The sequence below is a fragment of the Balaenoptera borealis genome, assembly GCF_965194805.1.
Source record: "Balaenoptera borealis genome assembly, chromosome: 12".
NCBI classification, from domain to species: domain Eukaryota; kingdom Metazoa; phylum Chordata; class Mammalia; order Artiodactyla; family Balaenopteridae; genus Balaenoptera; species Balaenoptera borealis.
This window is the reverse complement of record NC_138869.1, coordinates 50,772,147-50,786,130: the sequence shown is the minus strand read 5'-3', so window position 1 is coordinate 50,786,130 and position 13,984 is coordinate 50,772,147. Positions and strand designations below refer to the sequence as shown.

Here is a 13,984-nt window from a genome sequence, read left to right as displayed (position 1 = left end):
GATTCCAAACTTCTTAGGTTATAAAAAAACTGTCTTTGGTTTTAAAAAATGTAACTAACAACTTGTGCATCTCGTGGGTTCCAGATTACTGCAGCAAGGGCTCTGAAGAGCCAGACAGTAAATATTTTGAGTTTTGTAGGTAACATGGTCCATCTCACAATGACGCTGATACTGCAGCACAATGCTGCCATGGACATGTAAACAAATGGGCTCAGCTGTGGGCCACTACAACTTTATTTACAAAAATGTGTGACTGGACACATATAGCAACCCCTGATTTTGAGGAATTGTGGTGTCGCCCCCTTGAGTGTCCCTGCTTCTTTATGGGGACCAGAGGGAGACCCAAGAATTAAGAGGATACAGCAATGGACAAGGCATGTACTGGGATATAAAACAGTCTATTCCAATCCACTTCTGTAAGAAGGGAGAAAGGCCACAGGACTCACTGCTCACTAGTACAAAAATAAAAACAAAAGACCAACAAAACCTATGAGCCAGGCACAGGGCCAGAAACTCTAGAGATAAATGACATAACCCCTGCCAACTGGCAACCCTATCCATTACACAGTGTCCCCAAGCCCTGACACATTAAGAAAAGAGCCCATCCCAAGAACCCTAAGCCCACGGCCCCTGTAGTGATGAGCGCCGACATACTCGACAATGGCATCCCGATCCGCTATGTCCCCGAGCACCATGCGCTGAATGATGCTGTTGTGCTCCTCTTCCGAGAGGTTCTTATATGACACGAGGGGGATGTTATACTTCGTGGCTGGGGAAGGGTCCACTCCCTGAAGCCAAGGATGGTTTTCAATCTCTTCTAAAGAGGCCCTTCTCTTGGGATCTCTCTGTAGCATCCTTGTGATCAGGCTGGAAAGGAAGGTAAGTCCATTGTTAAAGCAAACTGCTGTCAGGGATTAGTAATGGTGGGTTACTGTATTTATCAGAATTGTTTCCTGAACTTATACCATCAATTTCATTACGTCCAGTAGAGGTGATGGTGGGGCAGATGGGAATAAAGAAAGTGCCATCAGATTCATAAAATAAAAAATCACAACCACCAGATATACTGACAAGCCAAACACACAAATGCAGTTTCCTATCATCTAGAATTAACTCTAGGTACCAACATCTGTCCTTGAATTAACTGTGGCATAGTGGCATACCGGAATCAGATACAATGATCAGCAACGACATACAGAATAGGGTGCATGAGCCAACTTCTGTTTCCAGAAGAATGAATGACCATCCTGATGAAAGCAACCAAAATGGCATATATTTTTAGACATATATTTTGTTTAAAGGCATTGTGTTGGGAGGAAGGAAGGGAGGGAGGGCAGACAGAAGCACGGACGGACGAACTACTCAGCAGGTAAAAACAGTAAAAGCAAGACTCTTAGGAGCAAATGACAAAGCTGGCCTTGGCCTGATTTTTTCTGCTTTTTTCTGTTTCCACAGAGTACACGAAACAGAATATAACCAGATTACAATATGTACGGCCTACTGAAAGTGGGGGATGCAACTAGAACCCCTGCAAAGAACTGGGACCCCAGCTTCAGTGTGAAGATGAACAAGAAGAAACAAACCTACTGCTAAGATGTCAAGAGGGAAACTTGCCTGCCTCAACAGTGCTGTGGAGGTGAAATGGGGGAATTTCTTCTAAGAACTTCTAACTACAAGCTGGTCCTCTCACAAGTTTGTGGTCCAAATTAATGACAGTATATCTGTATGGTACACATAGTGAAAAAGTTAATTTTAAGAGGCTTCAGGCTGGACGTGCCCAAGGGCAACTAGTAGAAAAGCAAATGCAAACTGTTTCTCTAGGGAATGTAACTTAAAAGAACTCCCACATAATTTTATAAGAAATCTGACCTCGCAGTCAAAAAGTACAAAGGAAACAAGGTACCACTGCAAGAACTAAAAGACACGATGGCAAAATCAGAATGCAAAGACGTCAAATACATCTACTTCTATCAGTGAACACAATAAAAAATAAATGGAATAAACTCTCCAATTAAAAGACAATGCTCAGATGGGAGCATTGGTCAGATAGGATTAATCAAAAATCCAGCTCCCAATTGTTAAAAAAAGATGTACCTAAAAACAAGACAATAAAAGATTTAAAGTAAAAGAATGGAAACCTATATAGCACATAAATGCTAACCAAAAGACAACTGGAGTGGTTAGCTAAAACTAGACAACATAGACTGACTTTAAAGCCCAAAGCATTATTAGAGATAAACAGTGATACAAAGGTTCAATTCACCAGCAAGACACAACAGTTTTCAACTTGTTTGGACCTAATAACATTCCCCCAAAACACCCAAAGCAAACACTGAGAGACTTTCAAGAATAAGAAAAATACATTTACAATGTTGTATTAATGGGGGTAATCACTATTTTTATTTGCCTATAATATACTTCCATGTAGTGGAAGAATATCTCAGTAAGTGATAGATCAAGCAGTCAAAAGACTCAGAAGTAATTTTAAACATCATAATAAACAAGCTTAGTCTTAAGGATTTATACAGAACTCTGACCCCAACAATTAGAAACATACATTCTTTTCCAGAACAAAAGGATTATTTATAAAAATTGACTCCATGCTAAGCCATAGGAAGCCTTACCAATTTTAAAAAAACTAGTAACATACAGACTATATTCTTGGATCACAATGCAATTAAGTTAGAAATGAATAACAAAAAGTTAATTAGTAAAGCTACACATTTGGAAATTTAAAATACCCCTCTGAAAGTAATAGGTTAAATAAACCCATGGAACCTATAAAATAATCAGAACTGAATAACAAAAGGACTATTAATCAAAACTAATGGGATGTAGCTGAAATGGTACTAAGAGGCAATTTATAGCCTTAAACTACTACCTTAGAAAAGGAAAATTTATGATCTGAATATCCAGCATAAGAAAAAGAACAAAAGAATTAGCCCATTAAGTAGGCAGAAGGAAATAATACAGACAAAAGAATATCAACAGCATAAAACAAAAAATATAATAGTAAATTAATAAAGACAAAAGATAGTTCTTTGAAAAAGATTAAAATGAACAAACCTCATGTAAGACTGATCAAGACAAAAATAGAGAATGCAAAAATAGAGAAGGCAAAAAAATCAGTATGAGAATGAAAAAGGGCAACAACTCCTCTAATTCATAGGCTTTAAAAATATAATTAGAGGATATTATAAATACTTGAGGCCAATAAATTTGAAAATTTAGATAAAATGGACAAGCTCCTTAAGAAACAAAACTTAACAAAACTGACAGGAAAAAGGAAGAAGTAGGATAAAGTAGAAACTGAATGGTCCTATGATTATCAAAGATAATCCCTCTAGGAGGGAGACACCAAGAAGAGGCTTCTAAAATATTAGAACCGTTCTTTATCTTAAGCTGGATAATGGGTTCATTTTATTACATACACATTTTATCCATTCTTTTGAATGATAAATGTCAATATAAAAATAAATTACTCTGTTTTAGTTTTTTCAGAAGGGGCTATGGAGATACTCCTTGAATTACAAACATCTAACATGCACACAACATATACCCACAGAGAGCAGCCTGCTTCCTGGGGTAGAGAATAATAATAGTAAGGGTGGGGGGGAGAGGAGGAGGAGGGGGAGGGGGAGGGGAGGATTGTAATCATCATCAATAATCATCATCATATTCATCACCAATATTCATTTTGAGTGCTACTTATGTGCTAAAGACTGAGCTACAAGCTTTATATACATTAATTCATTTAATTTTCACAATAACCCTGTAAGGTAGGTTCCACCATTCTCATACCATTAGTAAACTGAGAAACCAGTAGCTGAATCCAGAGAGCTGGAATTCCTAAATTCTTAACTATGGCCTAAGATGGAGATCCACTTGGAGAAAAGGTTCCTCAAGCTCAGATTTCCTTCTTATCAGCTGATGGGAGAAACTAAAAACTTTATTACTCTAGCAAAATCCTTTAAGTAGCTATCATCTCAGGTGACCTTATTTTAAAATATCACCACAATATCAAAGAAATGCTGAACTCCCAGCAGTTCTTTTACTCCATTATGAATTTATCACTACACATATCACAGTACTATATATATAGTACTTTAAATTCCAAGTAATCAGCTTGCATATACTTCTTCCCATAGTCACATGAACCAAAACAGAGCTCTTCAGTTAACTGGGGAGAGAGGTACATGAATAAAATTATGAGGCATGCTATGTAAATCCTAAAATGGTGTGTTGATGGTCTTTTTCAGGAAAGAAAATTCCCTAACTCTTCTCTGGAACGTCAAATATAATTCCAGGTGCAATAAGAGAAAGTAGTTCTTATGGTAATTCTTCAAGTGAAAGTAACCCACTTCTCCTGGAGGCTGAGGAGGCATATAATGGGTTTCTTGAAAACTGGCATATTTGAAAAATAGACTAATACATTCTGTACTCCAATATTAAATTTCAATCATATTCTGTGGTTAACTCCCCAAAACATACTTAACAAGAGCAGAAATATTGGGTTCAAAAATTAAAACGAACAAAGATACCCACATACTTTTTTTTTTTTTTTTTTTACTTACTCTTTACACCCTTTAGATACGTGGGATGGTACTGTATATTTGCAATCCATGATCATTGTCAATGTTTCACTGTCATTGGCCTCTTGAAATGGTGGCTGCCCACACACCAACATGAAAAGGATCACTCCCAGACTCCATATATCTACAAATCAAAGACACACTGTTAAATACTGAAGTAGTTAGACAACAGAAAACACTCAGAGGAGTAAAAGTAGACTAACAAGATTATTTTATTTTGAAGAGCCAAAACACCTTCTAGAAACAAATGAAAACAAAACATGATGATCCAAAACCTATGTGATGCAGCAAAAGCAGTTCTAAAAAGGAAGTTTATAGCAATGCAGTCTTACCTCAGGAAACAAAAAAAAGCCCAAATAAACAACCTAACCTTACACTTAAAGCAACTAAAGCAACAAAACCCAAAGTTAGTAGAAGGAAAGAAATCATAAAGATCACAGCAGAAATAAAAGAAATAGGAATGACGAAAACAATAGTAAGGATCAATGAAACTAAAAGCTGGTTCTTTGAAAAGATAAACAAAATTGATAAACCTTTAGCCAGACTCATCAAGAAAAAAAGGGAGAGGACTCAAATCAATAAAGTTAGAAATGAAAAAGGAAGTTACAACAGACACCACAGAAATACAAAGGATCATAAGAAACTATTACAAGCAACTGTATGCCAATAAAATGGACAACCTAGAAGAAAGGGACAAATTCTTAGAAAGGTACAATCTTCCAAGACTGAACAAGGAAAAAACAGAAAATATGTACAGACCAATCACAAGTACTGAAATTGAAACTGTGATTAAAACCTCCCAACAAACAATAGTCCAGGACCAGATGTCTTCACAGGCAAATCCTATCAAGCATTTAGAGAAGTGTTAACACCTATCCTTCAGAAACTATTTCAAAATATTGCAGAGGAAGAAGCAGTCCCAAACTCATTCTAAGAAACCACCATCACCCTGATACCAAAATCAGAAAAAGATACAACAAAAAAAGAAAATTACAGGCCAATATCAGTGATGAACATAGACACAAAAAATCCTCAACAAAATACTAGTAAACTGAATCCAACAATACATTAAAAGGATACCCACACCATGATCAAGTGGGATTTATCCCAGAGGTGCAAGGATTTTTCAATATCCACAAGTCAGTGTGATACACCACATTAACAAACTGAAGAATAAAAACCAGATGATCATCTCAATAGCTGCAGAAAAAGCTTTTCACAAAATTCAACACCCATTTATCATAAAAACTCTCCGGAAAGTGGGCATAGAGGGAACCTACCTCAACATAAAAAAGGCCATATATGACAAACCCACAGCTAACATCATTCTCAACAGTGAAAGGCTGAAAGCATTTCTTCTAAGATCAGCAACAAGACAAGGATGTCCACTCTCACCACTTGTATTCAACATAGTTTTGAAAGTCCTAGCCATGGCAATCAGAGAAGAAAAAGAAATAAAGGGAATACAATTTGGAAAAGAAGAAGTAAAACTGTCACTGTTTGCAGATGACATGATACTATACATAGAAAATCCTAAAGATGCTACCAGAAAACTACTAGAGCTAATCAATGAATCTGGTAAAGTTGCAAGATACTAACACAGAAATCTGCTGCATTTCTATACACTAACAACAAAAGAACAGAAAGAGAAATTAAGGAAACAATCCCATTTACCATCACATCAAAAAGAATAAAATACCTAGGAATAAACCTACCTAAGAAGGCAAAAGACCTGTACTCCAAAAACTGTAAGACACTGATGAAAGAGATCAAAGGTGACACAAACAGATGGAAAGATACGCCATGTTCTTGGACTGGAAGAACAATATTGTCAAAATGACTATACGATCCAAGGTAATCTACAGATTCAATGCAACCCCTATGAAATAAATTACCAGTGGCATTTTTTTCATATCTAGAACAAAAAATCTTAAAGTTTATATGGAAACACAAAAGATCCCAAATAATCAAAGCAATCTTGAGAAAGAAAAACAGAGCTGGAGGGCTTCCCTGGTGGCGCAGTGGTTGAGAGTCTGCCTGCCGATGCAGGGGACACGGGTTCGAGCCCTGGTCTGGGAGGATCCCACATGCCGCGGAGCAACTAAGCCCGTGAGCCACAACTACTGAGCCTGCGCATCTGGAGCCTGTGCTCCGCAACAAGAGAGGCCGCGACAGTGAAAGGCCCACGCACCGCGATGAAGAGTGGCCCCCGCTTGCCGCAACTAGAGAAAGCCCTCGCACAGAAACGAAGACCCAACACAGCCAAAAATAAATAAATAAATAAATAAATAAATAAATTTATTTTAAAAAAAAAAAAAACAGAGCTGGAGGAATCAGGCTCCCTGACTTCAGACTATACTATAAAGTTACAATAATCAAAACAGTATGGCACTGGCACAAAGACAGACTTACAGATCAGTGGAACAGGATAGAAAGTCCAGAAATAAACCCATGTACCTATGGTCAATCTATGATGAAGGAGGCAAGAATATACAATGGAGAAAAGACAGCCTCTTCAATAAGTGGTGCTGGGAAAACTGGACAGCTACATGTAAAAGAATGAAATTAGAAGATTCTCTAACACGATACACAAAAACAAACTCAAAATGGATTAAAGACCCAAATGTAAGGCCGGATACTACCCAACTCTTAGAAGAGAACATAGGCAGAGCACTCTTTAACATAAATTTCAGGAATATCTTTTTGGATCCACTTCCTAGAGTAATGAAAATAAAAATAAACAAATGGGACCTAACTGAACTCAAAAGCTTTTGCACAGCAAAGGAAACCATAAACAAAACACAACGCAACCCAGAGAATGGGAGAAAATATTTGCAAACGATGTGACCAACAAGGGATTAATCTCCAAAATATACAAACAGCTCATGCAGCTCAAAATCAAAAAAACAAACAACCCAATCAAAATATGCACAGAAGATCTAAATAGACATTTCTCCAAAGAAGACATACAGATGGCCAAGAGACACATGAAAAGATGCTCAACATCACTAATTATTAGAGAAATGCGAATCAAAACTACAATGAGGTATCACCTCACACGGGTCAGAATGGCCATCATCAAAAAGTCTACAAACGATAGGGGACTTCCCTGGTGGTCCAGTGACTAAGACTCTGTTCTCCCAACATAGGGAGCCTGGGTTCAATCCCTGGTCAGGGAACCAGATCCCACATGCCACAGCTAAAGATCCCACATGCCACAACTGAAGATCCCATGTGCCGCAACTAAAAGATCCCTCATGCTGAAACGAAGATCCTGCGTGCGGCAATGAAGATACCGTGTGCCACAACTAACACCTGGCACAGCCAAATTAATTAATTAATTAATCTAAAAAATTTTTTAAGTCTACAAACAATAAATGCTGGAGAGGGTGTGGAAAAAGGGGAACCCTCCTAAAACCCTCCTACACTGTTGGTGGGAATGTAAATTGGTACAGCCACTATGGAGAACAGTATGGAGGTTCTTTAAAAAACTAAAAATAGAGATACCATATGATCCAGCAACCCCACTCCTGGGCATATATCTGGAAAAAACCATACTTTGAAAAGATACATGCAACCCCATGTTCTTTGCAGCACTATATACAATAGCCAAGACATGGAAGCAGCCTAAATGGCCATCAACAGATGAATGAAGAAGATGTGGTACGTATATACAGTGGAATATTACTCAGCCATAAAAAAAGAATGAAATAATGCCATTTGCAGCAACATAGATGGACCTAGAGATGATCATACTAAGTGAAGTCAGACAAAGACAAATATCATATGATATCACTTTTATGTGGAATCTAAAAAATGATACAAATGAACTTATTTACAAAACAGAAGCAGACTCACAGACTTAGAAAACAAACCTATGGTTACCAAAGGGGAAAAGGTCGGGGAAGGGATAAATTAGGAGGTTAGGATTAACATATACACACTACTATATATAAAAGAGATAATCAACAAAGACCTACTGTATAGCACAGGGAACTCTACTCCATACTCTGTAATAACCTATGTGGGAAAAGAATCTGAAAAAAGAACTGATATAGGTATATGTATAACTAAATCACTTTGCTGCATACCTGAAACTAACACAACATTGTAAATCAACTTTACTCCAACATAAAAATTTTTTAAAAACGTAAAACAAAATTTTAGAAAAGCATTTATACCTCAAAGTAAAAAGATCTAGGGAAGAGAACTTAAGCCTCAGTCAGGCAGGGAAGGTATCTGTCGTATTCCCTGTTTTTATATTCACTTAAGACCCAAGCAAGTGCCAGGCACATAGGGAATGGTCAATAAATGTTCAATGAAGAAATTAATTCATTTATTAATGGCAAGAACATCGACTGGAAAGTACCTATCAAGGTTCCCAAACCAATGTACACACACTGCCATTTTTCCCATTGTATTATACACCAGAGATAAAACTAAGATACTAATACTCTGAGACATGAAAAGGGTTTTGCCTAAGGTCACGATTGTCCAGGTTGTTCTTAAACCTCAATCCTGGTCAGGTAACCAAATCATGTTACAGACAAGAAAATTAAAGCTCAGAGAGGAGAAAAATATTCCTGGGCTGGGATGTCAATGAGGAAAAAGACTGGTTATGTATTACTTCAGAGGAAAGAACTAGGACTGAAGGTATAGTAACCAGAAGGCACACTTTGACTTTAAAAACAGCAGATGCTACTTAATAAAACCATGATAACACTGGAAAAGGTAGTAAGTTTCCCATCACTATAAGTATTCCAGCAAAGGCTGGGTAACCATCAGTCTAATCTCCTGCATAAGGCACTCCTGTACTGGTTGGAAAGCTGGACTAGCTGACATCTGAGGACCCTCTCAACACTAACTCCTATAATAACAAATAACCCCCTACTTCTTGCCACTAAATAAAAAACAAAGCCATCACACAGATGGAAAAATAATGACTCAATTTAAGAAGGCCATCACAAGTCATTCATTCCAGAAACTAAAGTATAGACATGATTATATGAACATGCATGTAACACGACATCAATTCAAGAAGCTTTCTAGACCATGAAAGGCTTAGAAGAGAGTAAGGGGCAGGCCACAAGGCCTTTGTCACCACATCTGTTAACACTCAACCTCTCTTTTCATTTAAGCTTAAACACCCAAAATTATGTAGGTTCCATGAGAATTAAAACTCGTTAATAAAACATCTTTTCCTTGGTCCAGATTAAACAAAGAGGGCAATAAAGGCAGAAACCCAAAAGTTACACACACTGATTTTTTTATATGTACAATAAATTTTACTAAGGATGCTCCAATAGAAATTAGTGAAGGAGATGGGGAAATCTACTAAAATTAAAACATTTATATAAATGAGAACGAAAGGGACCTGAGGATCACTCAGTTCAAACCCTTGGCTCTGCAGTGTCCCCAAGAGGCTGCCTGGCATTACTTGTTGGATGCATGAATTATCTTACTGCCCCAGGACAGCAAGGTGTCTCAGGGCTCCACTCCACTCATTGACCCACATTTCTTCATCTTCATTTTGGAATCCAGAGGGCCATCCCCATTCAAAGTCAAACAATCTCAGTAATGGTGGTTAGTTGCACCTGTTTTTTTAAATATTCAGTGAGAAGAATTTATATCCCCAATTCTAGGAATACCTTATTAAGATTTTTAAAAGGAAACTTATAGAGTTGATGTTTAACTTAAACTCTCTTTGTACAACGTGAACCTGCTATTTCTGGTCACCTGCTCCAACTCCCTAGCCACCACTGTGAACAACTGGCAATTACAATTATTCTCCCTTTAATGCATGTGTCCTTCATTTTACAAAACAGTCATAATCTAGAAATTAACTGTAAAGTACACCCACCTTTTCACTGATGTTCATTACACAAGGAGGGAAGTTTCTGTTTATAATATAAACATTAATATATATATATAATAATCCCAAAGAGGGGATTTTAAATGGCTTACAATAAAAATACATAATCATAAAAATCAAGATAGTTAAAATAAAAACTTTCTTCTGTTGTTACAATATTGACAGTGCCTAATGCTACTACTGTAACCAAACCTAACCATTAATACATATACATTTGAGATATAATAAATTCATATCTTTCCATATAAATCCTAAAAACACAATAATTTTTATGAGTTTGGCTACATTATTTCTTCTACCATTTCATACTCTAACTAGTTTGGTTTTTTACTTTTTCTCTATGCTAAACTGGAGATGATACCTGACAGTACAATTATACAAAACCAATGATTTAAAAATACAACAAATAAGATAAATATCAACTAATAATTACCCCAAATTCTAATTTGGTTAAAGAAACTCTCTTTTCCTGTTAAATATTAACCTCAATAGCAACAAGGAAGTCCAATTATTTGGAAATGTTCTCTTCCGGATCATTTGCCCAAGCAAGCTAACACACTCTGCCTGTAAGGAACTGATGAATGGTTAGAAGAGTAGAAAAGAAAAACAACATAAATATATACACTGTTTCCACTGTTTTCAGTTACGGCTCAAATAATTTCTGAACATGGAAATGCTTACAATTTGAGAAACTCAGAAATACAATTCTATGGCAAGTAGTTTCCAAAGCTAAACGACATGATTTGAAGCATGTAAACTGGAGAAGAACGGCAGTGTAACTGAGGGGGTAAAGTTTTGGAAAGGGCAAATAACCCTCTCATGGACACGACATTATTCAAGGGACCATTTATTCCATTTGCTTATTTTCCAGACTTTTTCTCTTCTTACTCTACTTTTTGTCTTTGAATCATTAACTTTTGCATCCTAGGCGCCAAAGGAAAGAGATAAAAAGAGTCACTAAACGAACACGAAGTATGACTTCAACCAAGTTATTGAAAAATATGTTTCCCATCTTGAAAAATGAGAATAGTTACTTCCTCTTAAAGCTGCTGTAGGCATTAAACGGATAAGAATCAAATCCATGGTTAAGTATTCAGGACAGAGACCAGCACACAGAAAGCATTCCCAAGGAGGCTGCTGCCGCCCCGCTCTTGTTCACCTGTGCCAGGCTCTGTCTAGGCACAGCGAACACAGAAATAAATGAGAGACACCCTTGCCCTTTTGGGGCTCCTAATTCACTGTGAGAAACAGACAGCAGGTAACAGAAACAGAAAGCAGGTAAGCTCAAGAAGGCACAAAGCCAACACAGCAAAGAAAAACTAAGAGACTGGGGGGAGGCAGGAGGAACAAGGAAGAGCCTTTTAGTAATTCAGGCTAAAAAAAAAAAAGAAAAAGGTGGTAACTCAGGAGTTTGGTCCCCAGGACTACACATCTGGTGTTACAGGACTAAGAGTGGAATCAAGAAAGATTATCTATGATATTCCACCCAAAATAAGGGAGGGAGGGGGTACTTGTCTTAATAAAAATTCATTTTAGTGGATATTTTAAATTACCTTTTCCATAAAAAAAAATAACTTGCTAATAAAACTACAAACTCCCGGGGCTTCCCTGGTGGCGCAGTGGTTAAGAGTCCGCCTGCCAATGCAGGGGACTCGGGTTCGAGCCCTGGTCTGGGAAGATCCCACATGCCGCGGAGCAACTAGGCCCGTGAGCCACAACTACTGAGCCTGCGCGTCTGGAGCCTGTGCTCCGCAACAAGAGAGGCCGCGATAGTGAGAGGCCCGCGCACTGAGATGAAGAGTGGCCCCCGCTCGCCGCAACTAGAGAAAGCCCTCGCACAGAAACGGAGACCCAACGCAGCCATAAATAAATAAATAAATAAAAATAAATAAATAAAAAATTAAAAATATATATATATAGAATTAAAAAAAAAAAAAAAACTACAAACTCCCAAGGCATAGATCATAGCCTAAGCTTGAAATCCTAGGACCACAAGGGATCCACCAAGTCTGTAATTGGGGGGGGGGGGGGAGCGGGGGGGGGGAATGAGTAGGGAAAGTTAGAGAAAGAGCATGGAACGGGGACTTTACATTATTTTCATTAAAAAAAATGTCAGTGGAATTGTCTATTCATACTAAAGGTCCACAGGTTAACAAACATCAATCATCTGAAAAATCAAACTTAATGACTACTACCTGAAGCATATGTTTTTATTTCAGACCCAGCTACAGACCCTTGGTTAATAATAGAAAAAGAAAATAGCACTTCATAAATACAGTTCCTTTGGTTAAAAAAAAAACCTTCCAACTCATGGAAGGGGAAGGAGTAGAAAGATAATGAAGTCTTTGTTAGTATGAAGGGTGGGAATTACCGGTCCCCTTACTGGCTCTCAAGGTAGCTAGAAATAAGATCACAAGAATGAGCACTGAAGTCTCATCTGCTAACATTCAGTAGGTCAATTCACCATAATACAATTGAATTATGCTATCTCTAGGGTTGGAGGTGGAGTTTATATTACTAAGTTCATTTAGGCAGGCTAACAAAAGATCAAAATGAAAACAAAACAGAATAAAAGAGTGATTACTTTGAGGAAAAGTAATTGCCAAAGGGTGTGGAAGGGAAAATGTCACAACTACTGAAAGGTTTTCTGAAAATCTCTGAAGTGAATTATCTCGACAGCAAAAGAACAAACAGGGATTAGAAAGTAATAAAAATGGGAAGACCAGAAGAAAGATTTTAAGTAGAACCCTCTATTTTTTCCCTCTGGCTTTCTTTTATCAGTGTAGCCATGAGTCACGAAACAAGCAACAGGAATAGAACGTTCTAAAACCACTATAGATGAGCTAGGGACCAGCACCTTTTATAACACCACTCACAACTGGCAGGATTTATGCAATCACTTTGCAGTTCCAACTACGGTCACTAGCAACTGACATATGACCCAATACTAATGTTAAAGGGAATGCTTTCTTAGAATAGCAAGTACTGTTGCAGAAGTGTGTAGGTCCCAGGAGTTCTATAACAAAACCTAGAGCCTTTGTTTCTTGTATGATATTCAGAAACCTAATCTCTATGGTCCACTGATGTGAATTCCTATCTACATAGTTAAAACTACTCATCTGCATTCAAAATCACCTAGAGCTCTGGTTTTCAAGGATTCTTTCTTGCTCTGGACAAGATCAGTGGCTGCTTCTAAGGGACATAACTAGAGACCGTTCTGAAAGTAGAAAACTGTCAGGTCATTTGAACTAACAGTGTAAGACTGAGGCAGAAGAGGAACGAAGCATGTGGACATGTCCTATTATTTCTGGTTTTATCAACACTCTAGTTGGAAGCAAAGCTGTATTATTTAACAAGGAATCACTTCTTCTCTTTAAAGAAAAGAGTGAGAATGAATGTCGACATCTCATACCTACTTGAAAAAACTTCTTTCCCAGACCTGAATCCACCTAAATGTGCCTTGGGGACTTCAAAAATCAGTGCTGCCCAAACAAAGCTTATCATCGTTTACCCAAACCTA

General features: G+C 37.5%; 1 protein-coding gene across 5 annotated transcripts in view; it reads right to left on the bottom strand.

Annotated features, from left to right (window-relative positions):
• The window catches only part of SNRK (SNF related kinase), a 62,528-nt gene that overhangs the window by 9,949 nt on the left and 38,595 nt on the right, over positions 1 to 13,984 (bottom strand). For all 5 annotated transcript variants that reach the window (XM_082348467.1, XM_082348468.1, XM_082348470.1 and 2 more), the window contains 2 exons: positions 4,575 to 4,716; positions 655 to 867 (listed from right to left, as the gene is read on the bottom strand). In XM_082348467.1, the coding sequence (XP_082204593.1) occupies positions 655 to 867; positions 4,575 to 4,716 (355 nt within the window). The remainder of the gene's footprint in view (positions 1 to 654; positions 868 to 4,574; positions 4,717 to 13,984) is intronic.